General features: G+C 47.1%; 1 protein-coding gene across 12 annotated transcripts in view; it reads left to right on the top strand.

Annotated features, from left to right (window-relative positions):
* Positions 1 to 27,658, top strand: part of HIPK2 (homeodomain interacting protein kinase 2) — a 215,201-nt gene that overhangs the window by 48,882 nt on the left and 138,661 nt on the right. For 3 of the 12 annotated variants that reach the window (XM_063815020.1, XM_016958246.4, XM_016958244.4), the window contains exons 1-2: positions 5,834 to 7,248; positions 11,002 to 12,085. In XM_063815020.1, coding sequence (XP_063671090.1) covers positions 7,197 to 7,248; positions 11,002 to 12,085 — 1,136 coding nt within the window. In that variant the 5' untranslated portion in view covers positions 5,834 to 7,196. Of the gene's footprint in view, positions 1 to 5,833; positions 7,249 to 11,001; positions 12,086 to 27,658 lie in introns of those variants that run through there. The other 9 variants (XM_063815022.1, XM_063815019.1, XM_063815023.1 and 6 more) reach the window with 6 other exon arrangements.

Here is a 27,658-nt window from a genome sequence, read left to right as displayed (position 1 = left end):
GGTGGGAGGATCTCTTGAGCCCAGAAAGTTGAGCCTACAATGAGCTATGATTGCACCACTCTACTCCAGCCTGGGTGACAGTGAGACCCTGTCTCAAAAAAAAAAAAAAAAAAAAAAAAAAATTAGCCAATGCCACTCTTGTTTCAAAAAGGATTCTTTGAATTGTTTTATTTTCTTTTCATTGATCCCATCAGTTTCCTGGAGAAAGAAGCTGAAAAAGCGTTTGTGTCTTATCAGTGTTTGCTTCAGCACTGGATTGGACTGGGAATTTTCAGATTGCTTATGAGCTCTTGACACCATGTCCTGTAGATAAACAATTATGGGTTGTCTGTACTCACCCACTGCAGGGCAAGGCTGGCTCACCCACAGTGGTTGATGGCTTCATTCAAAGCAGTATAGCAGAGTTACCAAAAGGAGTTATTTGGGGCCAAGTTAGCAGCTTGCAGAAAGAGAATTAAGTCTGAATATGTAACTCTGACAAATAATGAGTCAATAGGTAGATAGATGTGTGGAGAATTTGTAAATGTTAGGAAAAGGATGTTTTCTCAATCAAAGAAACACAGCCTATGGTAGCATTTGCAGATTCAAGGCAGATGACATAAAAGATTTTGAACGTTCTTGAGAGAACCACATTTCTTGGAAGAGCAGGAGGCGTGACACGGTGCATTTGGTTCTCTTCCCAGGAGAGCACCCTTCTTTCCCTGCTCCTGACCCTGTGGGAAAAGAGGGCTATTGGCTCATTCCCAGCCAGGCTCTGCCACTCTTTCTCTGTTTTCATTCTCCTGGATCAATCCCTTAATTGTGTTTATCATCATTTCATCCTTGATGTTTCCCTGTGACTCATATTGTCCTCCTCATACTATTTGACAATGTCTCTGCCCCCGAGGATTACTTGATTTGCCATCTGCTCTACTTTCTACAGCATTTCTCCTGGGAAACAGCTTTACCCACGGGGACTCCATTTCCACCGAGGTGTTGATGACAGCCTTCAGGTCCACATCTCCACCCATGACCTTGCGCCCATTCCCTAACCTGGCTTTTTTCTTGTTGCATATAGAACATTTCCTCTTTGTTGTTACTAATGCCTAAAATAAAATCTGCCCCAAACCAAGCTCTTCTAGCTGGCCTGTGCTCTTACCGTCAGCAGCACCATTCTCTTAGTCCCTTTGGGGCATGAACCTTTGATTTAGATCTTTTCCCCATTTGCTATTTCTCATTCTGGCCTTCTGGTCTTTTGGCTGTGTCCCTCTGTCTTTGGCCTTACCCATGAACTAGTTCAGGGTCACCTTGCTCTCTTCCCCTTCCAGTTAATCCCATACAGGCTCAGCCCATCCTATTGATTTCCATTCCCTTTTCAAAGTGGGTGATCGTCCTTCACAATTCAACCTAGCAAGTAGGAACTGGGTGCTGATTAGGAAAGACCATTAGCTCCTGACACTTCAGTAAATTAAGCAATTTCTTGCCTCAGAGTTTCAGTATGAATAGCTGAACACTGGACATTTCAACGTAGATATCCCGTTAGTGCTCTTAATTCAACTTGTTGAAAACAGATTCTATTCTCCCCTACCCCAACACTTTAACTCCACTTCCCATCTTCCTTCTCACTCGTGGAGCCCCACTCCTTCTGGCACCCCAAATGCATTCTAGTCCCCTCTTTCCTTTGCTCTCACATCTCATCTGTCAGCATGTCTCACCTTTTCTCCTCTGCAGAGTCTTATATGTCTGCTGCTTCCTGTTTTCTCAGGCAGTTCCTTAGTCCGGGTCCTCCTTACCCCTCTGGACCAGCCTTCCGATTGGCTGAGCACTTGCCCAGGCTCCCTTAGCCCGGCTCTTCTTACTCAAGGCCACTTCTCTGCACTGACCCCCTATGCATCAGATAAGCAGTGGTTACCTCTTTAAATAGGTAAATGTATTTTATTTCAATCATTTCTTATGGTTATATTTCTCAGATGTCATAACCAGAAGATACAGAAATGAGAGATGACTCAGGGTCATTGTTGTTGACATCCCCTATTTTATCAGGTGACGTATAGTCAGGTGCGTTCTGTAGTTTCAATCTGTCTTCCTTCACTTATCAGCCCTCATTTTTCCTTTGGCTGGTGTGGGACTCATCTCGTTGTTTGGTGATTGTAGTCTGAGAACCTAAAGAATGAAGAAGTTTGGCTGGTGGCATGGATTTGGGAGTCAGGCAGACCTCAGTTCAAATCCCAGCCCTGCTAGCAGAGGCGAAGTGACTTTGGACAAATTATAGCTCCATTTACTCATCTCTAAAACAGGGAAACACTATATTTTTGTTGTATCAAGCAAACAGCTGGAGTCTGACATATAGAGAGCAAAGGCAATCAGGACAGTCACCTACCACTTGTTGATGTGTTAGATGGCAGCCAGTGAGAGAGAAGGCGAACGGAGAAATTAGATGAGCAGCTCTCATGGTTGGGCTTCCCCCCAGCTCTCTGAGTATTTAGAAATTACTTCTAGAAGATAGAAGTTATCAGAAGATGACAATTCTGGATAACTAGGTAGTTGTGTACACAGTGCATACTGGTGGTTATTTATTGCTTTAGCATTCGTTAGTGTATTGCCACTATGCAAACGCACCTCAGTTGTCTCCAAGCAAAGCCTGAGCTTTCTAGTACAGAGACCGCAGTGCTGGCCGCTCCTGCCATGAGTCTCACTCTCCTGATGGACTGAAGTACACTCTGTTTGCAGGATTTAGAGCACTAGCCTTCTGCCCCATCTTTCTAATTGCAGCTTGAGTCTTAGCTCTGCTGTGAAACTTTGCCTGACCACAATGCATAGTGACTCCTGCCTCTAAACTTCTAGTGTTTACTTTGGCAAGTTGTTTATGTTGCCTTAGAATTACCAGCTGTCCTTTTTAATTTGCATTGTATTTGGCAATCCCCATGAGATTCTAAGCTCCTTTAGGTCAGTGACGATGTCTTAGATGTCTTTGTGTTTCCTGTTGTGCTTAACCCTAATCTTTTTTTATGTAGAGGACCCTTAATACAGACTTGATGATTGATTTTATTTCATGTTTTTTGTTTTTTTCAAATGCCCAGTGCTGCAATCAGTAGTATTGTTATTGTCATTATTGACAAAAGAATTCTGTATGGCTGCATAGTATTCCATGGTGTATATGTGCCACATTTTCTTAATCCAGTCTATCATTGTTGGACATTTGGGTTGGTTCCAAGTCTTTGCTATTGTGAATAGTGCTGCAAGATGAAATTGGAAATCATCATTCTCAGTAAACTATCGCAAGGACAAAAAACCAAACACCGCATGTTCTCACTCATAGATGGGAATTGAACAGTGAGAACACATGGACACAGTAAGGGGAACATCACACTCTGGGGACTGTTGTGGGGTGGGGGGAGGGGGGAGGGATAGCATTAGGAGATATACCTAATGCTAAATGACGAGTTAATGGGTGCAGCACACCAGCATGGCACATGTATACATATGTAACTAACCTGCACATTGTGCACATGTACCCTAAAACTTAAAGTATAAAAAAAAAAAAAAGGATTTCTGTAGAGCTTGTGGTTGATCCTAAGCTGTGCTCTGGTGGAATATACTATATATTTAACATTGCACAACTAGTGGATAAACAGACATTGATTGAAAATGGTATAAAAGCCCCAGGGACATTCAGTATACACTGTTTTGGAAATGTATCATTTAGAATGGGCTAACCTGAAATTATCTGTGTACTCCTTGTGAAATATAAACTTAATAAGCAGGATTATTAAAACTTTATGAATATTATTTAGTATGTCAATGAAGGAAACTTTCCAAGTACTTTTTGACCCCCTGAGGTATTAGATCACCATGTCATCCAGGGCTCTCAAGGGTTATACAGATTAACCCTTTCTAGGTGTTTAAAAATGTCCATTTAGATGCATATTTCCAACATTCATATATTTTTGACATATTCTATAATTTTGTTATGTCTTATGTGCATAATCTATATTAGACAGATATGGCATTTCATTAAATATGGGAATTAATCCTTCCTTTGAGTTCTTTATTATAAAAAAAAAAAAGATCTGTAGCATCTATTAAGTACTCATTATTCAGCCAGAGCTTGTGTCCAGAAGATTTTAGGAAGTAAGGAAGTTAGTACCTCTTAAAATCAGGTGTTCATGATTCCATTCTCTTGAATAATATAACTGAATTCTGAGCGGTAATCTGTTTTACATCTGCCAAACCCAAATTAAATATTATATACCGATGAAATTGGTGCCACTATTTTAGAGATCACCTCCCTGGGAATCAGGGCTTGAGCTTTGCTAGAATTCAGTGAAATTGAATTCAATTTATTTTTTTTTATTGTAGTTGAACCCTCACTCATCCTTGTAGTCTGATCTTCCAGTAGATAATTTATTTAGGGGTGGTGAAATGGAAAGGAAATGTACTCAGATATGAAGCAACTTTTCAGTTCATCTAATTGTGAAATATAAAGTTATGAAGAAACTAAGTAAATAGTGGGGGGAAAATATGCTAAATGAGCCAGTCCCTTAACAAATGTCATTTTTAAAAAAACTGTGTGAGTTGGCCGGGTGCAGTGGCTCACGCCTATAATCCCAGCACTTTGGGAAGCCGAGGCAGGTGGATCACCTGAGGTCAAGAGTTCAAGACCAGCCTGGCCAACATGGTGAAACCCCATCTCTACTAAAAATACAAATATTAGCTGGGCGTGGTGGCGCACGTCTATAATCCCAGCTACTTGGGAGGCTGAGGCAGGAGATTCGCTTGAACTTGAGAGGCAGAGGTTGTGGTGAGCCAAGATTGCAGCATTGCACTCCAGCCTGGGTGACAAGAGTGAAACTCTGTCTCAAAAAAAAAAAAGAAAGAAAGAAAGAAAAAAAACCGTAACTGTGTGAGTTAAGACTTCAAGAAATCATGAAGATTTTTAGATATTCTTATTATTACATTATTTGTAGCCCCAGACAAATGAATTTCTCATTAAACCATTAAGACAAAGAGAAACCAAAAGGTGCATAGAATTACGTAGGTTTGAAGCCGGGCATGGTGTTATGCTCCTATAGTCCTAGCTACTTGGGAAGCTGAGGCAGGAGAATCATGTGAGCCCAGGAGTTCGAGGCTGCAGTGAGCTATGATTGCACCACTGCACTCCAACCTGGGCAACAGAGAGTGAGATCCTGTCCCAAAAAAAAAAAAAAAAAAAGAATTAGATCTAGGTTTGAACTTCTGGGGTCAGGGTCTGATTTTTTTCACTTATCACAGAAGCTTAAACCCTTTGTGAGAATGAAAGTAGGGAGGGTGCTCTGAATAATTGAATTGGCCTAACAGGGTAAGCATACGTCCAACTGGCAGTAGGACGTATGCTTACCCTGTCCATAAAACATCTGTCCTGGAGCCTGCTGTGTACTTAGTACTCAAGATTTTAAAACCTGGAGACTCATAAGTGTTTTAAGAATCCTGAGGAATAGCAGATGAAGTCAAGTCTAGCATTTTATAGACATAAATGGCATCTATAATTAAGGCTAGAAGGCAGATGTTTTAAAAATAGTATTTTGAAATGCAGACTTGCATACATGCTTTTTATAAATGCAAAATGAGAATTTGAATAAAGTAACTAAAAGAAGGGTCAGAACCCTCATTGCCTTTAGCATATCAAAGTGCACCCTAAGTCTGGGTAACCTGGATTTGTTTCAGCATGAGAGACTTTGTCAGCTTTATGGTAATAAGGAATAATGTCTTACAAATAATGGACTTTAATTCTTCTAACTATAGGATATATTTTAATGTCAGTTTTATAGGTGCTGTTTTTCATTTGTCATATGCAATGAAGAGTTTATTATATATAGTTGTGTAATAGAAGTTGTTTTAAATTTTAATAAATTTGTTCTTCAGTGCTTTTTACTTATCACTTCTGTAGCATCCACATGAACTCGTGTCTGTGTAATTAACAAGCATGTAAGAACCCCATGCATATCTGAGGTTCAGTGTTTATGACTTCAGCCTGTTTATGAGACAGAGTGGTATGGTAATAGGCATGCTACTTGTTAAAAGCTTTAGTTCTAGGTTATGGTGACTCCCTGTCCTTTAGTGAATGAAAATATGGCCATTTTAACAGGTTTTATCTTGGGAGGCCACTAAGGCTTTTGTGGAAAAGTCTGGGTCAGGTCATCCCTGTAGGAGCAGGTGTGGTTATGGCAGATTTATCCTACCGTGACCTGCTGGGTTCCTCTTACTGCTCCCCATGGGCTCGAAACTTGCCCTCCCAAGTCCAGTAGTCCCCCTGGTCTCTCACCTAGAAGGAGTAAAATCCGCCTTCTCTTTCAAGAGCCAACTAGGAAGTGCAGAGATAACTTAAAAAGCAGTTGAGATTTTGCCATTGGATCAAACTGACAATGTGCATTAAGCCTCTGTTTTTCCTGAAAAGGATATTGACAAATGAGGCGGGAAGTAACCTTGACTAGTCCAGAGGTCAATACAGAAAGAAATGAGAGGAGACATTTAGCTTTTACTTTCAAGTGGAAAAAAACATTGAGTCCCCTTCTGCACCCCCACTTTATTGTCCCTCACTTTAGGATGTGAATAAATAGAGAAGTAATATGTTGTGGGCTCAACTCTCTGAAAGCTAAACTAATGGGGAAGGTTTGTTCCAGAGAAATACTCTCAAGGAGAAATGTTTGGAAATAAATGTGTTGCCATAAGATTATTTTAAGATTAAGCTACAAAACCACCAGCAGTGTCTTATTCCTTATGAAGGTATTTCAGGGATTTAAAAAAGTATTACTGTTAAAGACTTTCTTTAACTATATCTTGTTGGAGCATTTTGCTGCCTGAAGCAAAGTGGCCTCTGCTACAGAACAAAGGTAACACGTCTGCACTGGGCGTTGGGTCCAGTCGTTGGAATAGCGGCTGTTGACTTCATAAAGGGGCAGCAGGGGCCACACCAGGCCAGGCCGGAGTCTGAGGCAGCCGGCCGTGGTGCAGGGTGTTTTCAGCCATGTAGGCCTCCTCTCTGATCCTGGGCATCTGTCACCAGAGGCAGCCAGTGATGATTTCCACAATTTTATGACCCTTGGCTGTCATCCCAATAACAAGTAAGTCATAAGCCACCCTCTTCTCCTCTGTAAAATTCCACTTCTGCACCGTGGACGGCCTTTCCACCAAGATCTTTTTGAAACAGTGAAAACAGAGACTAGCACCTCACCTTCTTTATGTATGAAGAGCGTATTTCTGCTGTCGCCCTCTCTGACCGCCCCCTTCCAGGTACTTAAAGACTGAAAAATAAGCAGCAGGCTTGACACGAAAGGATGAAGGAAATGGCTGTTTTGCTTTGACTCTTCAGTGGCTAAGTTACTGAAAGCCAAGTAATTGGTCATTTCTATATTGTATACAACATCTAGAACAATATGGATATTCAGTTGATACTGATAAATAGGGAATAGCCATATTCTGTGTTGTTCTAGAATAAGGGGGATGTTGACTTAGAATAAGGGGGATGTTGACTTGAACAAAAAGAACAGTGGGAAGAAACGGGTGAAGTACGGATTCTGAATAAGCAAGCCAGAATAGTCTTGTCAGGCACGAGGATTCCTACAGACGTGCAGTCACAGTGCATAGGTGGAGGTCGGAGCTCAGGATTGAAGCAAGAAGGGAACACCCTCCAGCAGATCCATGGGCCCAGGGTGGAGGTGGGGCTCCGATCAGGTGCTGGATGTTAGCAGAACTGCCCCTAGGAAGTCAGAGCTGAAGTCAGATGGTACATATGGTAAGTGCTGTAGGAACAGTGAGTTGGGAATGATCACTGGGTTAGAGTGGTCTGGAAAGAGAAGGAATCTAAGCTGGCTGGTCTTTGGATAAGTTGAGAAAAGCAGCAAAGGCATGCCAGGTAAAGGAATAGTGTAAGAGTGTGAAGGTAGGAAGTATAAGAGACATTCTAGAAACAGCGGATAGACCAGCTTCATTCAAGTTAAGGACCCAGGAAGGTTAGTAGAGCTGGAGCTAACAAGGTAGTTGGAATCAACATGTAAATGTATCGAGTTCTCAGCTTTATCTCCTTGACACTAAGGAGCCAGTGGAAGTTTGGAGAGGGGAGTGGCATGCTCAGAGATGTTTTAGGAAGATTAATCTGGTAGCCAAATATAGGCAAATTAAAGGGAGACAGAGTGCTCAGGTAGATGAGATGTCTAGATTTGCTTTAGTCCTTCTAGAAAGTGATAAACACATTCACTATGGAAGTGGCAGCAACAGCAGAAATAAAGAATTGGATGCAAGAGATGTTTTGAAGGAAGGAGAAATTAATAAGGCTTAGCACCTTCTTGTCTATGAATGTAAAGAAGAACCATCATAGTTCATAGTTTTGGAGCCAAGCGACTAGAACAGTCATGGAGATGTTAGGATAGAGGGTGAGATGGCTAGATTTTTAGGAAAAAATAAGGGGTTCAGCTTTGGAAGCGCATCTTTGACATTGTAGCAGGAGGCTGCAATATATCACTGTAACCTCTGAGGGAGAGCCCAGCCTGTGATAAACATGTGGGGGTCACCTACACAGAGGTGATGGCTTAAACTGCTTGAATGGATGATAGCTGCCAGAGAGAACACAGTCAAAACGGTGGAAATGCCAGCATTTGAAAGGAGGAAGAGGGCTGGGTGCGGTGGCTCACACCTGTAATCCCAGCACTTTGGGAGGCTGAGGCGAGTGGATCACTTGAGATCAGGAGTTTGAGGCCAGCCTGGCCAACGTGAAACCCCGTCTCTACTAAAAATATAAAAATTAGCTGGGCGTGGTGGCGCACACCTGTAGTCCCAGCTACTCAGGAGGCGGAGGTTGCAGTGAGCCGAGATAGCACCACTGCACTCCAGTCTGGGCGACAGAGCAAGACTCTGTCTCAAAAAATAATAATAATAAAGGAGGAAGAGGAACCACCCGAGCACAAAGTGTGCAATCAGACACGGGATGGGGAGATTACAGATTCACTGAAGTCCAGAGAAGAGCATCAAGAAGGAAGTCGTGGTCAGCAGTATCAGATGTTGCAGAGGTTAAGAAGAACGGGCTGAAACAAGGCCATTGGATTAGGCAATTAGGAAGTCATTTACATTCAAGAACAGGAGCCTATAGTGCATTAACGAGTTGGGGGAGATGGATTAAAATGTGGGCATTGAAGAAAAGGGAGCATAAACCATTGATCACAGGTGAGAGGAGGGAAAGAATTAAGAGGGGGGAATGCGGCTGTTACTCCTTTTGCCTTCCATGTTGGGAGTTTGTGTGTGCACGCACATGAAGGCAGAAGAAAAAGATGAGGTAACCTATTCATTTGGCCAGCCATATTAAGTTCCTACTAAGTACTTGGATCCAATTAAGTACAGGGAGAAATGGAAAGCTACAAGAGAAAGAACAGTGGTGGAAGCAGGTTCAAGAGAAAATGGGACAAATACGGATCATGAGAATCGGAAACTTTTTTAGTATTGGAAAAGAGCAACACCTCTTTCTCTCAGACTGGAGAGAAGGAATGAAGGATGGAGGATGATGTAGATTCAGGAATGTTCTGAAATGAAGAAGGAAATAAAGGAGGAAAGTAAGGCTGACCTCAGGCTTCTGGACAAAGTGGAAGTTGGGTCATCTACTGAGAGAGAAGGTGGACTAGGGTGATGGTTGATGGAGTGGAAAGGATTACCACTCTAGGTAATGCCAGGGGCTCAGAGAGACAGGAACACTAGGTTAGCCAACCACCAACAGGGCTTGCAGAAGCTGCACTTCCTTGTGCTTCTGTGAGAAATGTTTGTTGATAGTGGCTTAGAAGATGGGCAATGTTTGTTACTCTTTTAACCTTTAAGGAGTTATCCTTCTTCATCACCTTATTATTTTTGCTTAATATATTTTCTATGAATTTTTGTTTCAGTATCACCATAATTTGTACAAGTGTTCCAGAATAACGGTCTTATAGGTTTCTAAGTTTATCTAAATTGTGGATGAGATGTTGGTATGAAATAATAGTACTTCTGGCCAGACACGGTGGCTCACATCTGTAATCCCAGCACTTTGGGAGGCTGAAGCAGGTGGATCACCTGAGGTCAGGAGTTTGAGACCAGGCTGGCCAACATAGTGAAACCCCATCCCTACTAAAAATTCAAAAATTAGTCGGGCGTGGTGGCAGGAACCTATAATCCCAGCCTTTGGAGGCTGAGGCAGGAGAATGGCTTGAAACCTGGGAGGCAGAGGTTGCAGTGAGCCGAGATCGTGCCATTGCACTCCAGCCTGGGTGACAAGAGCGAGACTCGGTCTCAAAACAAAAACAAACAAAAAAACAAAAAGAAATAGTACTTTCTAGAGAAATGTATTGATATATGAATTTAGCAGGAAGCGTGAGTGAATGGAGCCACAAATTGTGCTACCCAGTCCCCACCAGTAAGGCTGATGAAATGCTTTATGCTGTTGAAATGAAAAACGTCAGACCAACTGCTGATCCACTAAACCCTACAGAATCGATGACAAAGATGCCAGCTGGTAATTAGGGTTCATCCAGGATCCAGAAGATCCTGAGTGGCCTGGTGATGGGGCCTGTGTGGGAAGATGTTTTCTCAAACCAGTAAACTTGACAGGGTCTGTGGACAAGGCTGAGCTGATTATGTGGGCAACGAAGTACGTGACAGCAGAGCCTCCTGAGTTTCAGTAGAAAGCAACCCAGGGAGAACTGAGGAAGAATCCATTTCTGTCACAAGTAATGTTTACCAAAAAAAATGATGACCTATGTCCTGATATTGGAATTCTGTTTCTGAGTCTCAGCTGTGTTGCTGGCACCTAATGGTGGCAGGTGGCACCCTGGAACCACTTGGTTCCACAAACTCAGTGACCAGAATGTGCTTCTGGGTGGAAGAGATTCACTTTTTCAACCTTGTTTTGAAGTGGGAGGAATATATTCTGTATGGCCCAAGCCACAGATGAGAACTGAAGGGGATCTGTTGAGTTTACTTGTACCAAGGTGACTCCGATACTTACTTTTCGTTTTCCTTTCCTTGTAGGTATGGCCTCACATGTGCAAGTTTTCTCCCCTCACACCCTTCAATCAAGTGCCTTCTGTAGTGTGAAGAAACTGAAAATAGAGCCGAGTTCCAACTGGGACATGACTGGGTACGGCTCCCATAGCAAAGTGTATAGCCAGAGCAAGAACATCCCCCTGTCGCAGCCAGCCACCACAACCGTCAGCACCTCCTTGCCGGTCCCAAACCCAAGCCTACCTTACGAGCAGACCATCATCTTCCCAGGAAGCACCGGGCACATTGTGGTCACCTCAGCAAGCAGCACTTCTGTCACCGGGCAAGTCCTCGGCGGACCACACAACCTAATGCGTCGAAGCACTGTGAGCCTCCTTGATACCTACCAAAAATGTGGACTCAAGCGTAAGAGCGAGGAGATCGAGAACACAAGCAGCGTGCAGATCATCGAGGAGCATCCACCCATGATTCAGAATAATGCAAGTGGGGCCACTGTCGCCACTGCCACCACGTCTACTGCCACCTCCAAAAACAGCGGCTCCAACAGCGAGGGCGACTATCAGCTGGTGCAGCATGAGGTGCTGTGCTCCATGACCAACACCTACGAGGTCTTAGAGTTCTTGGGCCGAGGGACGTTTGGGCAAGTGGTCAAGTGCTGGAAACGGGGCACCAATGAGATCGTAGCCATCAAGATCCTGAAGAACCACCCATCCTATGCCCGACAAGGTCAGATTGAAGTGAGCATCCTGGCCCGGTTGAGCACGGAGAGTGCCGATGACTATAACTTCGTCCGGGCCTACGAATGCTTCCAGCACAAGAACCACACGTGCTTGGTCTTCGAGATGTTGGAGCAGAACCTCTATGACTTTCTGAAGCAAAACAAGTTTAGCCCCTTGCCCCTCAAATACATTCGCCCAGTTCTCCAGCAGGTAGCCACAGCCCTGATGAAACTCAAAAGCCTAGGTCTTATCCATGCTGACCTCAAACCAGAAAACATCATGCTGGTGGATCCATCTAGACAACCATACAGAGTCAAGGTCATCGACTTTGGTTCAGCCAGCCACGTGTCCAAGGCTGTGTGCTCCACCTACTTGCAGTCCAGATATTACAGGTAAGACCGTCCACAAGGAGACAGGAGCTGCTGAATGCCCAGTGGCACTCACAGAGAATGTGCCACCTTAGTCACTGTGGGGAGATAAAATTATATGTCTACAGTTCTTGCCTTCAGGTGATCTTAATGTACTTACGAAATTAGGACATGTGCACATTGCGATGTCAATTAGAAGTCACATTAGAACGGAGCCAGGTAAGATCCGTGGCACAGGTGTTCAGCGTTGGAAGGGCTCCCTGGGACCTGGGGTGCAGAGCAGAAGAGTTCCGTCCTCCCGGATGGGTAGGATCCAGACAGGTGGTGGAGAGAGAGGGATGTGCCATCCACAGTCCGCAGTCACACTAGTGGGAATTTACAGGAGACAAGAAGGACACCCGCCTGGCCAGAACAGTTTGTGAGTGGTGGGAGATGTGAGTGAAAGCCTGGTTGGAACCAGGTCACTGGGGGTCTTAAATATCAGATCAAGGAATTGCAACTGTATCCTCAAACCCAGAGCAAGCCCTGGAAACCTTGAACAACATAAGGTAACGGGTTGAAAGGGATGTTCCGAGAAGGTTCCTTGTCTATCCACGTGCAGAAGGGCTGGAGGAAGGGAGAGACTAGTCTGGGGCCAGCTGGGTGGCTCCTGTGGTGAGGTGACTTCAGGCTTTGGGTCAGGATGAGGGAGGAATGATAGTGTCCGTGGCAGGGAAGTGTGTTCAGTCATGGACTCACACATGCAGTCATTCAACAAGCTTTGATTTCACTTCTAATATGTGCCAGCCGCAGTGCTAGGTATAGGGATATAGACAGGGCCCTTGCCATCCTGGGGTATCTGGAAGCTTTTCAGGGACCCCTGTATGCAGTCAGGATTGGAACCGCTGCCGACATGGAGCTGAGATCGGAGTGCTGGCTTTGGAGTCAGGAAAGGCCAGAGTGAACCTGGTCCCTCCTCTCCTAATTGCCTGATTTCTCCATGCCTTCATTTCCTAACCCATGAAGTGGGAGAAATCCTCTCACCAGCCTCGTGGGCGCCTGGGAGGTAACATGGCTGTAACATGGCTTAGGTGTGTCACTCCGTGGCTGGCCATGGCGGGTGCGCAGCGGGGAGGCGGCAGGGATGGAAAGCAAGACCCTGCTCTGTGGAACCAGCCTGGGGGTGTGTTTGGGGTGGTGCCGAACAGTGCAGTGGAGATAGAGGTCACAAGAAACAAAACTGAAACTCCCATGAGAAGATGGGACGGATGCACATTTAAGAGCATGCCATGTAGGCAGGAAGACCACGGTCCCCGGAGGCCATCCTGCTTGCAAGCAAGCACACTCGCTTGCCTGTGTGCTTTCTCCATGCGCCTTTCAAGGCCACAGAGAGAAGGCTGGAACATGCCCCAGGGCCGTGTCGACACAGCTGACCTGTCACCCATTCCTGGGGCTGACCTGGGCCAGCTTCCCCTTCTTGCTCCCTGTCCGGGCCCCCAGCCTGGCTGCAGGCAGAGCTGTTGCAAGTCTCCTCCCAGCCCCTCCCTCAGCCTGCTGGGCACCAGGCCCTCCTTCCCTGGGAGAGCAACAGCCCCTCCGCTCGGATCCCCAGATGCCCTCCCACCTTCCACCCCGTCTCCTTTCATCCTAATCCTGACTCACACAGGAGGTTTCGAGGCCTCTCCACCCATGCTGTTTCTGTCTCTTCCCTCTTCCCTTTAGGAGGCATTTCCTGAGTTAGAACAGCTCTCTGCGAGCCTCTTCTCTGCCCTGCCCTGAGGATTCCTTTCCCGCTCATTTGCTATGCGCAGAAAGGTCTCCACAGGCCTGTGCTTTCACCACCAGGCCCCGTGCGGACAGACGGGTCTACTGCTGCCCCTCCACTTGCTCTCCACTCCCTCGTCCTGACCAGGCCATCCACTGTCTGCCCCGCTGGCCCCAGAGCCAATGTCAGGGAGAAGTAAGCCCAGGGCAGGAGCCTCCAAGGAAGACAAGAAGCCTCTCCTTGTCTCCAGAGGAGAAGGATGGGCAATGGTTGAGTGAATCTGGAGGGTTGGGTGCCCGGTACCGACAGCACATTTTCTCTGTAGAGAGTGCCTGGGCCTCTGAAAGCCAGCTCTGGTGGCCGTCCTGGGTACCAGCCCCATTGGGGGCTAGCTGGTGCTGTGCTGGCTCTGGGAGGCCGCTGTGCCACTTTGTATTTAGGTTGGTAAATTCAGCATGCCAAAGGCTGGCTCTTTCTAGTTCTTGGCCTGAATTCAGGGTGAACAGCCCCTGACTTGGCTGCTAGGGCTTTTATGTACTTCATCTGAATTGCTGCATCATGAACACATACCAGTGTTATTAACATTTACTAAAAGCTAGCATGGCGACTTGTAAAAAGACTTCGACAAACTCTGTTTAAAAGGCAGCACATCCTTAGAGCAAAACTTGGTGAATCGAGTAAGCTGAATTGGGGATTCTTAAGACCCCCTTGTCATCTTGCCTTCTGGTGCCCATGTGACGCTTCCTGGAGGCCTCCCTGCCCATCCCCTTGGACTCTGCAGTTTTTCTTTGCTTTCCTGCCTGGTGCTGGTGCCCCTAGTGCTGAGGAGACAGGTCGCAAAATCGGGGATCCTAGCTCAGGAAGCCTGCGGCAGCAGTAAAAGTTTGCCTGTGAGGGCTGGGGAGGGCTGACTCCTTCACCTGGACTCACAGCGATCCTCTCCCGCCCCCCTCTGTGGGTGAGATGAGGCCTTTTGGACGCCTCTGGTGGGTGTGGTAGGCTGGTTTGCTGGCGGTTCCTGGGCCCTCAGGAGCCCTCTTTTCCCCACTTCGTGACAGGCACAGTCACATCTGGCCCCTGTATCCCCACATCCCTCTGAAGGACCCTCCGTTTAGTTGTGATAGTACCCTCTTTTCACCCCTGAAATCACCATTGCCTAAAATTCTGAGCAAGAAGGCCTCTTTCTCCTTTCTGTGGTCACCTTCAGGCCCTCATGTCAGCCTCCCTGTGCCCAGCCCTGGTTCCAAAAATAAGGTCAGCAGGAAAGACAGCGGCTCTTCTGCCTGAAATGAGGCTTCATTTCTAAGTTGGTGCAATGTTCTGTTTCTCCCTCAGGCCTTGTCTGAGCCCTGCAGTGGTTTGCCACCATATAGATCGATCCGATTTTTCGAGGACAGTCTCTAGTGCTCTGTCTCTGTTCGTCCCAGCTGTGTGGGACAGCCAGCTCTAGGCCATGTTTATCAAGTTGATTTTCCTGGTGGCTTTGCCTCTTATAGGAAAGAAAGGGGGCAAGAAAAGCTCTTTAATTGTCCATCGTTAAGGCCCATGTCCCAGAAAGAAGATGCTTTCAGACGCTTTCAGCTGCATCTGCATCTTGAGGGAATGGCTGTGTGTTTGAGCTGCCTGGGCTGGAGGAGTCATTGCATGCTGTGCATCCAGCCTCCCAGCAGGTTGGCCTTTGGTCCTGCAGGTGGTGGGTGGGGACTTTCTCCCCTCGGCCCCCTGTATCTGAGCTGGGCACGTTATCGTCCCAGGACATCTGACTTTCAAAAGGTAGAGTACTTATGTGTCCCTCTGTCATTTTGCATGGGACTGGGCTAAGTGTCTCATCCCACCATTGTCCCCACCTAGTGACACAGAAACGGTGTGAGACAAGGATATGTTATCCTCGCCTTGGGGACTTGGAAAAGGAGGTGGTGTCCCCGGAGCCAGCTGTTTTCCCCAGCTCTCAGGCATGTGCCTGGCCGCAGTGGCTGTTGGTATTCTGTGAGGCAAGCCCACTGGTGTGTTTTTCAGGAAACAAAGGCTGCTTTTTAAGTTTTTTTCTTGAGTCTGAAGCAGGGGTATTCCCTTCCAATTCGAAGGTCAGTTATGTCATTAACTGTCAGCTGCCCAGGTTCTCAGGCTTTACTGTGCACAGGAATCTCCTGGAGAGGTTGCTGGGAACAGATTCTCCCTGGGAGTACCCTGGGAGAAAGTCCACACCCACCACCACAGAGACTTGCCTCAGAGAACTGGAGGTGAGCCAGGCAGGGGGTCTTAGGACCAGTCTTTGAGAAACACTATTCTGAAGGACAGAGGGATTTTCTTAATGGTGTCACCTTTCAGGTGTTCACACCCAAAAGAACAGAGTTGCAGGTAATCCTTGCTTGTATTACTTCACCTTGGGCGCCCCTGCCCTTTTGTTATTTAATTCTACATTGATGCCAGTTCATTTTGTTTGTTTTTAGTTTTTTCGTTTTTTTTTTTTTTTTTTTGAGCAAGCAATAAATTGGTACTGGGGTATTTCCATTATCAGCAGAACCAGTAAACTACAAATAAGACCAAATGTTAAACTCCACTCTCAGAAAAAAACACAAACAAAAAGACATGCCATTCAGGCAAAGGGTAATCAGTGATTAAAATATATAGATTTTTTTTGGTTTCTACTCTGGATTATTCAAAATATTCTTGTCTAGAGTTTTTTGAAACACGTAGGACTGTTACCAGGACCCAAAAATTGAACATAAAAAATTAGGACATGAAAAATAGCAAATAATCCACTTTTTCAGAGTAATCTAACCTTTTGTTTTTTTGAGACGGAGTCTTGCTCTGTCTCCCAGACTGGAGTGCAGTGGTGCGATCTCGACTCACTGCAAACTCCGCCTCCCGGGTTCACCCCATTCTTCTGCTTCAGCCTCCTGAGTAGCTGGGACTACAGGCGCCCACCACCACGCCTGGCTAATTTTTTTGTATTTTTAGTAGAGATGGGGTTTCACCGTATTAGCCAGGATGATCTCAATCTCCCGACCTTGTGATCCGCCTGCCTCGGCCTCCCAAAGTGCTGGGATTACAGGCGTGAGCCACCACGCCCGGCCTTTTTTTTTTGTCTGATTCTTTGGGGTGCGAAGACTGTCTTCAAGTTGATTTCATGGTGGTTTTAGGTGGGGGTGTGTATTATTCCATTCTTGCATTGCCATAAAGAGCTACCTATGACTGGGTAATTTATTTAAAAAAAAAAAAAAGGTTTAATTGACTCACAGTTCTGCGGGGTGTATAGGAAGCGTGGCTGGGAGGCCTCAGGAAACTTACAATCATGGAGGAAGGTGAAGGGGAAGCAGGCACATCTTATATGGCTGGAGAAGGAGAAAGAGAGAGGTGGGGTAGGTGCTACATGCTTTTAAACAACCAAATCTCGTGAGAACTCACTATCACAAGAACAGCAAGGGGGAAGTGTGCCCCCATGACTCAGTCATCTTTCACCAGGCCCCTCCTTCAACGTTGGAGATCACAATTCAACATGAGATTTGGGTAGGGACACAGATCCAAACCATATCAGGGTGGAGATTAATTTTCAGTTCAATTCATCAAACATTCATTACTGAGTGTCCCGTAGTAGATATGTGCTCCAGAGTGCAGAGGGTAAGGCATGATCCCTAATCTTGCAGAGTTCACAGTCTCTTTGAGGAGATGGAAAACACAAACCAACTGCCAAGACTGTCATTCTGATGCTTCAATATTTTAAATGTTTAGTCATTCAACAGAGATTTATTGTGAACCTACCTTCTGCCAGACTCTAGGGAAACAATGATGAGCAAAGCTAGTTCAAGAAATTAAAAGTCAGTGAAAGATTTTGCAAGATGGGTTAACAGGGAAGTTAACGTGAGATAGGGATGGGGAAGTCTAGGGGTCATGGAGACTGGAATAAATAAGGGAAGATGGGAGAAATGATGGTGACTCCTTAGACAGTGACACCTGGCGGGAGTCGAAGGCCTGTACTGGAAAATAATAATCCGGTGAGTGAAGCCTGACAATAGAGAGTTTGGAATACAGGCTTGAGGGGCTTGGGTTGAGCCAAAGTGCCAGAGCTGGGAGCCATTGTAAATTCTGGAACAAAGGAGAAGTTTAATGAAAATTAATGATGGTATAAATCAATTGGAATGGCAAAGAAAAAAAAAAGTTGTGGGGATGTTTTGAGAGCCAGAGGCTAGGAGACAACTGTTGTTACTCAGGAATGAAGGGATGAGGCCCTAGATTATAATGGGGGGTTCTACCCCCCTGATAGTATGAATGTGGACATTGTTAGTGCATTTAACTTTTCCGATGCTTTGATTGCAGAATTGACTTAGAGGGAATAGCTTTTTGTTTATTTTGCTTTCTTTTGTTTAATGACCTTGCTGTCTCTAAGGCTCAGTTCTGAAGCTCCAGTCTTTCAGAGCCTAGTTTCAAATCCCACCACTGCTATAAAGAAATAGGCTCTGAAAGGAGAAACCAGAGACCTTAGCACCAGTCCTAGCCCTGCCCCAAGCTGTGTTCCATTGAGTCACGGTCAGTAGAATGTCAGCTGTGACTGTCCACACTCCTCCATCTGGATCCCATTATGACCTGGGCCTGTGTTTATGAGGCGGTTGGCCAGAATTGGTGGTTCAGTCTGTGGCCAGGGAGCAGTTTTCTCTCCTGTGGGTTGACCTTGGCCTCATTAGCTGAAACTGGGAACCCTCCATGATCCCCTGATCAACAGAGAACAGGGCATATTCTAAAATGCCATGCTCTGGGCTGGAAATATCAATCATTTCAAAAAGGGGCATAGCTTTATAAAGCCATAAATATAAGTCATTTCAAAAAGGGGCATAGCTTTATAAAGCCATAAATATAAGTCATTTCAAAAATTGCATAGCTTGTGCAGATTACAGCATATAGAAAGTGAGTGACTAGAAGTTAGGTTTGATTGAAAAGAGGGTCTCTGAAAGCAAGTGCATCGCAGGCATGAACTTTTAAAATTAATTTGTCTTTTACTAATAGAAACAACAGGAGAAGGTTCTAGTTTGCACTTGAAGATATGAAGTGAACTGTTCAACCCACCGACAACTTCATTTGCCCAGGGAGACCGTTATAAATACATACGTGTATGCGTTTCGGGTTGCAGCTTCTCTTTTGAAGAGAAGTAATCAATAAGTTATGTAGGCTGTTAGGTTATCTTCAGGTTTCCCTTATTCATCTCTGGGACCTTCAGCTGTATGGTAAAATACTTTGCAATTAAAATTTCTCTTAATAAGTATTATTATTTAATTATAAGTATGAAATAACTGAACTGGAATGCTCTGTGTATACTGCCCTGGTACTGCAGTCCCCTCTTCACACACAGGTGCACACACACACATGCACACACACAGACTCAGGCGACACAGTTTAAGCCCATGTGTGACATGCAGGCACAGGTGTGCTTATGAGAACCATGGTGACCAAGAAGCTGACACTCAGCCCTCCATACAGAGCTACTGATAATGCACACACGCCCACCATGTGGTGAAAGACACAAGGCACACGCAGCAAGCATGCTTGGACATGCAAGGGCACACGCACACACTTGAAGACATGAAAATACCCCAGTGTCCCCAGAGACTGAGGGCCCAGGTGCAGACGCAGTGTTCACGCCCTGGAAACTTGGCCCAGTTTTCTGCCTTGCCACAGAGCTGCCAAATACATGTCTCTAACCTGAGAACAGTAGGGCCGGAACTACTCTTGGGCTCAAGGTAGAGACCAGTCATTTTCCAAGTGGGATCTAAGGACCCTCCTGCCCCATCATCACCCAGGGTACTTGCTGAAACAAACCCAATGAACAGGCCCTCTGGGGGTGGGGGGCCAGGTGACATGCATTTGGACAAGCTCTGCAGCAAATTCTTAAAAACACACACACAGTTTATTGAGGTATGATTTACTTACAGAAAGCTGTACATACTTAATATCCATGACTTGATGGGTTCGGGGCTGAGTATATACCCATGAAACCACCACAGCCTATGCCATAGGCATATCCATCACCTCCAAAAGTTTCCTCCTGCCCTCTTTATTTATTTTATTATTACCCTTTGAGAATTGTTGCTTAGATGGCATGGGCTCCAGAGTGTCAGCCCACCAGGGTGTACCGTAGACCCTGTGGAGGTGAGAGGGTGCAGCCGGCATGACAGCCTGGCATTGAGCTGTCCGTCTGTCTCCCAAGTGGTTGAGAGCCCTTCTGCAGGGCCCGTTTGTCAGATTCCTTGTGGTCAGACCCTTTATGCCCCAGGGGTGGCAACAGAAGAGATCCAGAATAATTGGGGGGTACAATAGGAGGGGTCATGTGGGTTGGTGAACTGGCAAGCAGTGGGTGGTTAGGAGGGGAACGCCTGGACTGGGTGGGAATAGAAAGGTGAACAGCAGAGGAGACATGAACGTGCCTTCCTTCCTGCATGACTTACGATGGATAGCGCACTCACTGCCAAGGAGCTGCTGAACTCTCCCTGTAGCCACAGCTGGGTTTGGAGCTGTAACTCTCATGTATGCATCCAACAGGTAATTTTTTGAATTCTGAAGATGTGCCATACACTGTGTTGTGCTGAGGTTTCAGGACGTGAGTAGGAGTGCCCTCGGCTGTGCAGTATCTGTCCCCAGTCTGCGATGGAAGAGGCTGTCCCCGAGTAGACAGCCAGCCCCCACTGTCCTGGCCCACCCTGGTCTCCCAGCTTGAACATCTCTCATTAAACTGAAAAGGCAGAGTTTGTCACCTTGAATCATTTTGCCAGTTCCCCCGGCTTTTAGGGCCACTAGCATGTTCTGAGTCCTCGATGCCGCCCTGTGAGAGCAGGTTGCTGCGTCGCAGCAGTGCAGACAGGGCCACCCTTCTCTCGCTCACCAATCTCCCCTGCAGGGTCTTACGGAGGGTGATTGAAGCCAGCAAACCCACGGCCAGTGCCGGATGGAGCCTCAGGGCTTTGCGGGTATTGGGCTTGTGGCCCTTGTTCCAGGACAGATTGAGATAGTGCTGTTACAGAAGCAACTGTCTCGAATTTCCCCAAGAGCAACGGCTGGGGTGCAGATTGCCTGTTTGGGAGATGATCACAGGCATAACGGAATCGGGAGAGTGATGCTGAGAGGAGTAAGCCCCATGATTCTGGGCTGCTGTACACACAGGGCTCCGTCCCACCTCTGAGGAGCCTGCCCGAGGCCTCCAGGAGTGTGCCTGGGAAGGGCCAAAGGCCAGGGCTCTGGTCGCAGGGGTTGAGGGCTCCCCAGGGTGTTAACTCCCCTGTGGCTTTGCTTGGGCAGAGCTTGTGCCAGGACTGAGTGGGCTTGAGCAGGGTCAGAGGTGGCTCTGAAGCAGAAAAGCAAAGCGATGCAAGGTGCACCTGACTGAGGCCACAGTGTGGCCGAATCAGAGAAAGTGTGACCCACAGTGTGCTGGGACATCACTCTTTGTCCTTCCCACCAATCACATGTGTGGCATTTGTAAATGGAAAGAGAATAAAAGGAAAATGCCTTTATAGACAAATCTGAGAATGCAAGCTAAGAATTCACAGTTGAGCTCTAAACGTTTGCGGGGAGTTGGGGATCTCTACCTCCCGTGTGAGCAGGCGGGAGCCAGGCTGGGCTCTGAGATAGAATTCCAGAGCAGGGGAGGGGCTGAAAGCTGAAATACAAGCTCCAGAAACAGTAGAAGCAGGTTGAGCTCAGTTACTCTGTCCCATGTTTTCTCCCTTAATGCTTATTAAATGTTGCAGACACCATTTCCTAAGGCTCATCAGTGGAATGAGTGAGTGACCGAATGCCTGCATGCATTAATGAATGATATGAGCGGCATCCCGTGCCTTGTAGCTCAGCTCATCTCGTCACCCACCAGAAACCCTCACGTGCCCAGTTTCTTGTCATCTTTCATGCAGGAACTTTCACTGCTGTCTAAGTCCTGGGCCACGGCATCTAGCATCTCTGAACCCTGAATCACAGGGGCCGCCCGCTTCCGCCTCTTAGGGAACGTACACATCTCACCAAAAACACTTATTCCCATCTCGTCTTTCCACCTGTGTGAAGTTTATATTTAAAGCCTGCAGACAGCTGATTCAGCTTCGAACAGATCAGTTCCCTGAAATCAGCCAACATCTGTCTTGTCCCATTATACCTTCGCAGAAAATGAGAAGCGACTTCCCCAGCATAAAGAAGGGGCCAAATGCAGCAAGACCTGGCTGAGTCACCTTGAGGATAGAAAGACAGCATCATCCCCGGGGCCTCGTAACCTCCAATCTGCTTTTCTGTTTTTGAGGCTCTGTGGACATGCTGCTCACGTTCCTTGTAACTTTGTCTTCGTACGTAAGAGCTGCGTGAACAAAGCCTTCCTGGAGAGAGTAAGGCCAATCGTCAGCTGCTCAACCCGTGCCTGGCACATAGTGAGCACTCAGGAAATGTTAGCTGCTTTTTTTTTTTTTTTAACTAATCTTTTCATCCTTGTTATTATTTGTATTATCATTACTATCATCTGGCAGACAGAGCTGGATTTGAATTCCAGATCTGCTACTTTACAACTGTGTGACTCCAGGCAGGTTCCCAAACCTTTCTGAGGCTTATTGTTCTTTTTTCTTAAAAGGGAAAACTTCCTCACACCTGTAATCCCAGCACTTTGGGAGGCCGAGGCAGGCGGATCACGAGGTCAGGAGATCCAGACCATCCTGGCTAACATGGTGAAACCCCGTCTCTACTAAAAATACCAAAAAATCAGCTGGGCGTGTTGGCGGGCGCCTGTAGTCCCAGCTACTCAGGAGGCTGAGGCAGGAGAATGGCATGAACCCAGGAGGCGGAGCTTGCAGTGAGCCGAGATTGCGCCACTGCACTCCAGCCTGGGCGACATAGCGAGACTCCGTCTCAAAAAAAAAAAAGGGGGAAACTACTAGCAGTTGGTAGTAGTTTTCCCTTTTAAGAGAATATGAGGTTGGTAGGGACTGAATGAGATAGCCGCATGCGTGTAACTCGCCCTCTGCCATGCCTGGCACACAGCAGCTCTGTCACGAATAAGCACCATGCTTTCCCCAGCCTCCCCACCCAGATCCATGCTTCTGTGACAGCATGCATTTTCCTTGGCCTGGTATCATCATTCATGATTTGTAAGCTGGGCATCCCCAGTATTCCCAAGCTTCTTGGGACTGTGCATCATTTCTTTTTCATCTTATAGACGCCTGGAGGCCCAGCATCATATATCAGACTCACTAGGTCCCAAAGGAACAAGGGCCTGGACGTTGGGAGTGTGGTTAGTTGGTTTCCTCTGGCACCAGGAAGGGACAGGGCCCAGCATTTGGGGAGAGAGGAGACACCTCTTCCTGAGTCCAGAGGGAGGAGGACAGATCTTGGTTGCTTGGGGAGGAACGTGGGGGTGTACTTCCTGACTTGAGAGCTGCACCTCCAGGCTGCTGCTGCTGCTGGCCCAGGAGCAATGCTGGAGTCCTGTAGTCCGACGGTGGAGTGCAGGGGCCTCCGAGGAGAGTGGTGGGACGGGGCGCTGGAGGCCTTGGGGATTAAACTGCCTTTGACACCTGCTGGTACCTCCTGCAGCCACGTGTATCACCACTGACATCACTAGGGTCAAAAAGCCAAGGCTGGAGTGATGCCAAAGAGCCTGTTTAAGACTCCCCTGAAGACAGAGCACGTCTGTGTGTATGGGGTGTGTGTTGGGTGTGTTTATGTATGGTAGGCATGTGTATGGTGTGTATGTGTTCACATGGGGTATGTATATGTTGATGTGTGTATGGGGTGTGGGGGTGTGTTGGGGTGTGTGTGTGTTGGGTGTAGTGTGGGCACATGTAGCATGTGTTGGGTGTGTGTGTGGTATGTGTTGGGGGTGTGTATGTTGGGTATAGTGTGGGTGTGGAGGGGGTGCATGTGTTGGGTGTGTTGTGTGTGTGTGGTGTGTGTTGGGTGTGTATGTTGGGTATAGTGTGTGGGGGGGGTATGTATGTTGGGTATAGTGTGGGTGTGGAGGGGGTGTATGTGTTGGGTGTGGTGTGTGTGTGTGTTGTGTGTTGGGTGTGTATGTTGGGTATAGTGTGGGTGTGGAGGGGGTGCATGTGTTGGGTGTAGTGTGTGTTGGGTGTGGTGTGTGTGTGTTGGGTGTGTATGTTGGATATAATGTGGGTGTGGAGGGGGTGTATGTGTTGGGTATGGTGTGTGTGTGTGGTGTGTGTGTGGTGTGTGTTGGGTGTGTATGTTGGGTATAGCGGGTGTGGAGGGGGTGCATGTGTTGGGTGTAGTGTGTGTTGGGTGTGGTGTGTGTGTTGGGTGTGTATGTTGGATATAGTGTGGGTGTGGAGGGGGTGTATGTGTTGGGTGTGGTGTGTGTTGGGTGTGGTGTGTGGGGTGTGGTGTGTGTGTGTGGTGTGTGTGTGTGGTGTGTGTCGGGTGTGTATGTTGGATATAGTGTGGGTGTGGAGGGGGTGTATGTGTTAGGTGTAGTGTGTGTTGGTTACATGTGCTGCTGTGTGTGTATCCAGTGGCAGCAGGTAGACTGGTGCATGGTGTTCCCTGTATTTAGAGCCCCTTCCTCGTCCTAATTCTCATGACTGGGGAAGTGTCATCCCCAGTCACAGCCTTATATATGTGGACGTTTGCCATAAAAGTTATTTGGCCAGAACATGAGGGACTAACTGTTGGTGCCACTTCTTTGTCATCCTCTGACCTCCATGAAGGATTTCTCGTCCTCCTCTTTTTGTAAATTAGAACTTACATTGGCAAATAAAATGCACTAAGTACGAACCCCCAGAATATAAATAGATCTGGCACCAAGAGAGCCAGATGATGTCCGCACTTGTGAAAGTCATTCACCCTGAGCAGCAGCGGGAGGTTTTAGGATGATGTGGCTGTTCTGTATTCTCAGTGTCGTGGTGGTCACACAAATCTATACATGGGCTAAAATTCATAGAACTTTCCGTTTTTAAAATATTTTCAAAACGATTTTAAATCTATTTACCCCTAATGACCTCTAGGGAAATTGTTGATAATATTAAACCCATAAGCCGTACCATGCCTAATTTTTCTTCCTGTTTTTGTTTTGTTGTGCTGTGTTTGGGTAAAAAAGATATGTTTGTTCATCCTGTCACAGGATGGCCAGGAGGGTAACCAGTCATTTCTGGAAACGGCCGGACAGGGGAACCTACGAAAACAACTCTGGGGCGTAAACAGCTGCTGATGGAGGAAGCATTGATAGCATGCAGTTTCTTTAGTTTATGTGCTGTTTTGCGTATGTGGCTCATCAACTTGTCCTCCAAAAGTTAAGGACTGACCACTAGAAACAGAGAAGTGACGAACTATTATGGCTGAAATAGCAGGACTTTGCAAGTCCAGAGAGAAGATGAAGCCTGAGTGGGGTTGTTGATCCAGCCTCCGTGTGCCCAGGGGTCCTCTGTGTGCCCAGGAGTCCTCCCCTTGCTTCTGACATGATTATTTACGCCCATGGCCTGCATGCCCATGCATGAGACATCATGGTTTTCCCTGTAATCGTTATCTCAAAACCAGCTTTCCCCTGTGGCAACCCTCCCTCCTGAGGGCATTTTCAAGCTTACTACAGAGAAGCAGCTGGCTTTGCAGGAAAGGTCTCCCCCCAGCCCCCAGAGAGAGAACTCCCTTTGTCCTGGATGTAATGGGGTACGTATCCTCATTCTAAGTGCTGGGCCTCGGCGAGGGTCCCTGTGCCTGGAGTGGTCCCAGCAGCTCGACCCGGGATATGCACCCCCGTGACTGGGCTGTGGCCCAAGGCCACATGCTGGGCTCAGAGCCAGGATGCTTCCCTGTCTCCACAGGGGCATTTGCTTATTTTTTTGGAGGAAATCAGAGGGTCAACAGCCTGTAAATGTCCTTCCACAGTGTCCTCTGCAGCTCAGAGCAGCCAGTGTAAGATGTGGGTTTTCAGGGCCGCTCCTGGCAGCAAGAGGCCCCAGTATTTGCAGAGCTGAGCTTACGATCAGGCTGCCCAGCCTCTCCCGCCGCTGTCTCGTGCCCCGGCCTGTGCTGCTGGAGTCTGGAGCAGCACTGAGAGGGACTGCCCTTCCTTGCTCTCAAAAGACACCTCCTAAAGCGTTTTCTTCTTTCTCTGCTCCTCGTGTGCTCCCTGCTTGGCTCCCACGTCCAGATCCCTAACCTGGGATTAGAAGCTCTGGGATTCGAAGTCCTACTGGGTAGCCCCAGCCTGCCCCTCTGCCACTCTCTCCTGACGTGGCCTCTGCAGCAGCCTGACCTGCTCACCGTCCGTTCCAGTCTGCACCGTGCCTTTGGCAGAAGGTGCCTTCCCTGCCTTCCCCCGCCCCCAGGCCTCCAAACCCAGTTCTGCCCCATTCCCCTTGTGAAACTCAAGTGCCACCTTTGCCATAACCAAAAGAGATTTCTCCCTCCTCTAAATATTTGCGTTTAGTATAATCCATCTTCTTATTCATTTATCCATTTGATCCCCAAAGAAATGATACATTTCTTAGGCCCTGGGTCTGGCTCTTAGACCCAGGGAGAGAACCAAGGCTGATTGTATCCACTGGTTGTACGGTGAACACGAATGGCCTGCCACCCTTGGCTTAGACTAGGGTAATGAGACAGAGAGACCTAGGTCTCAGCGTCCCGCCAGCTATGTGAGTTGGGCTAAGTCTCACCACCTCTCCGACATGACTTTGCCACAGCTCACTGGATGAGAGTTGACATTCTAGGTGAGGGCTTTGGGAACAGGAAAGGTCTTGGTAAGTTTTAAGCCTCATGTCTAGCCTCACAGCCTCTTCACGTCCTGCAGTTAGCCGAGACTATAAATACATTACTATTTCTCACCGTGGCCTCTCTGTCCCTGGCTTTTCCCTGTTCTTCTCCTCCCGCTATCTGTTTGTGTTTCTAAGGTTCTCAGAATAATCCAGGTGGACACATTGGAAGTAGATAGGGAATCTCCAGACACCACCCGACTTAGACACTGGGCACAAAGAGGAAAAATTCCAGCCTCTGGAGTGATGCCGGTTCACTGCTTTACCTTCCTCCATCGGGGCTGCCCTTGCAAGAAACGCATTCATGTGGCTCCCCACAGGACACCATGCAGGTCCCAGTTAGTTTGGTGCTGGCGCTGACAGAAACAGAAAGATTGAAGATAGATTTTCTCTGAGAAATGTGCTATTTTTAAATTTTTCCGAACTGTTTCTCTTTCTATTGCATGTCAAGGTTTGTATAGAAAGGTCTGTCTTTTCTTTCTTCTCAGTGCTTGGCTTCGTAAAGTTTATTCTGCAAGTGATTTTGAATACCTACTATGTTCATGGCTCTGCAGAAGGAGGAGGCCGCTCTGGGTTTGAGGAATGTGCTGGGGCTTCTTTGGAGACAGACCATCTCTTCTGGGCACACCCCATTTGAGTGAGAGCATAGGAACAGGAAGGCCCCAGAAAAATGAGCCGCAGTGCTGCCTGCAAGACTCAGTCCCACATGGACCAAGAGGGGAATTCTGCTGAGAAAGCCTCACGAGAGAAATGAACTGAGGAGAGGAAACATCATTTATAGATTGACCAGAGTGGGAGGGTTAACTGTAAACGTGCAGATTTCAGAAAATACAGCATGGATGTACACAAAGGAAATACCCATTTAAGAAGTTGGGTGCATGGCTCTCTATTTGAACTAAACATAAGAGTTTGTATTGAAGCAGGCCATTGCTGATGATGGTGACTCACGTTTTCTGAGTATTTCCAGGAACGGGCTTTTTGTGACCGTCATCATAGCTCTGAGGTAGCTCTTGCAGCCTTCCTGTCCCCATCACGTAGGGCACTGTGTGGTCAGTGCCTGGCCTCACGTCACCCACATGTTGGTGACCACTACAACAGTACAGCCTCTGTGTCCCACTCTGTCCAGAT

This window comes from Pan troglodytes, chromosome 6 (genome assembly GCF_028858775.2).
Source record: "Pan troglodytes isolate AG18354 chromosome 6, NHGRI_mPanTro3-v2.0_pri, whole genome shotgun sequence".
Classification (NCBI taxonomy): domain Eukaryota; kingdom Metazoa; phylum Chordata; class Mammalia; order Primates; family Hominidae; genus Pan; species Pan troglodytes.
The sequence above is the reverse complement of the archived record's forward strand: the minus strand, read 5'-3'. Positions and strand labels throughout refer to the sequence as shown.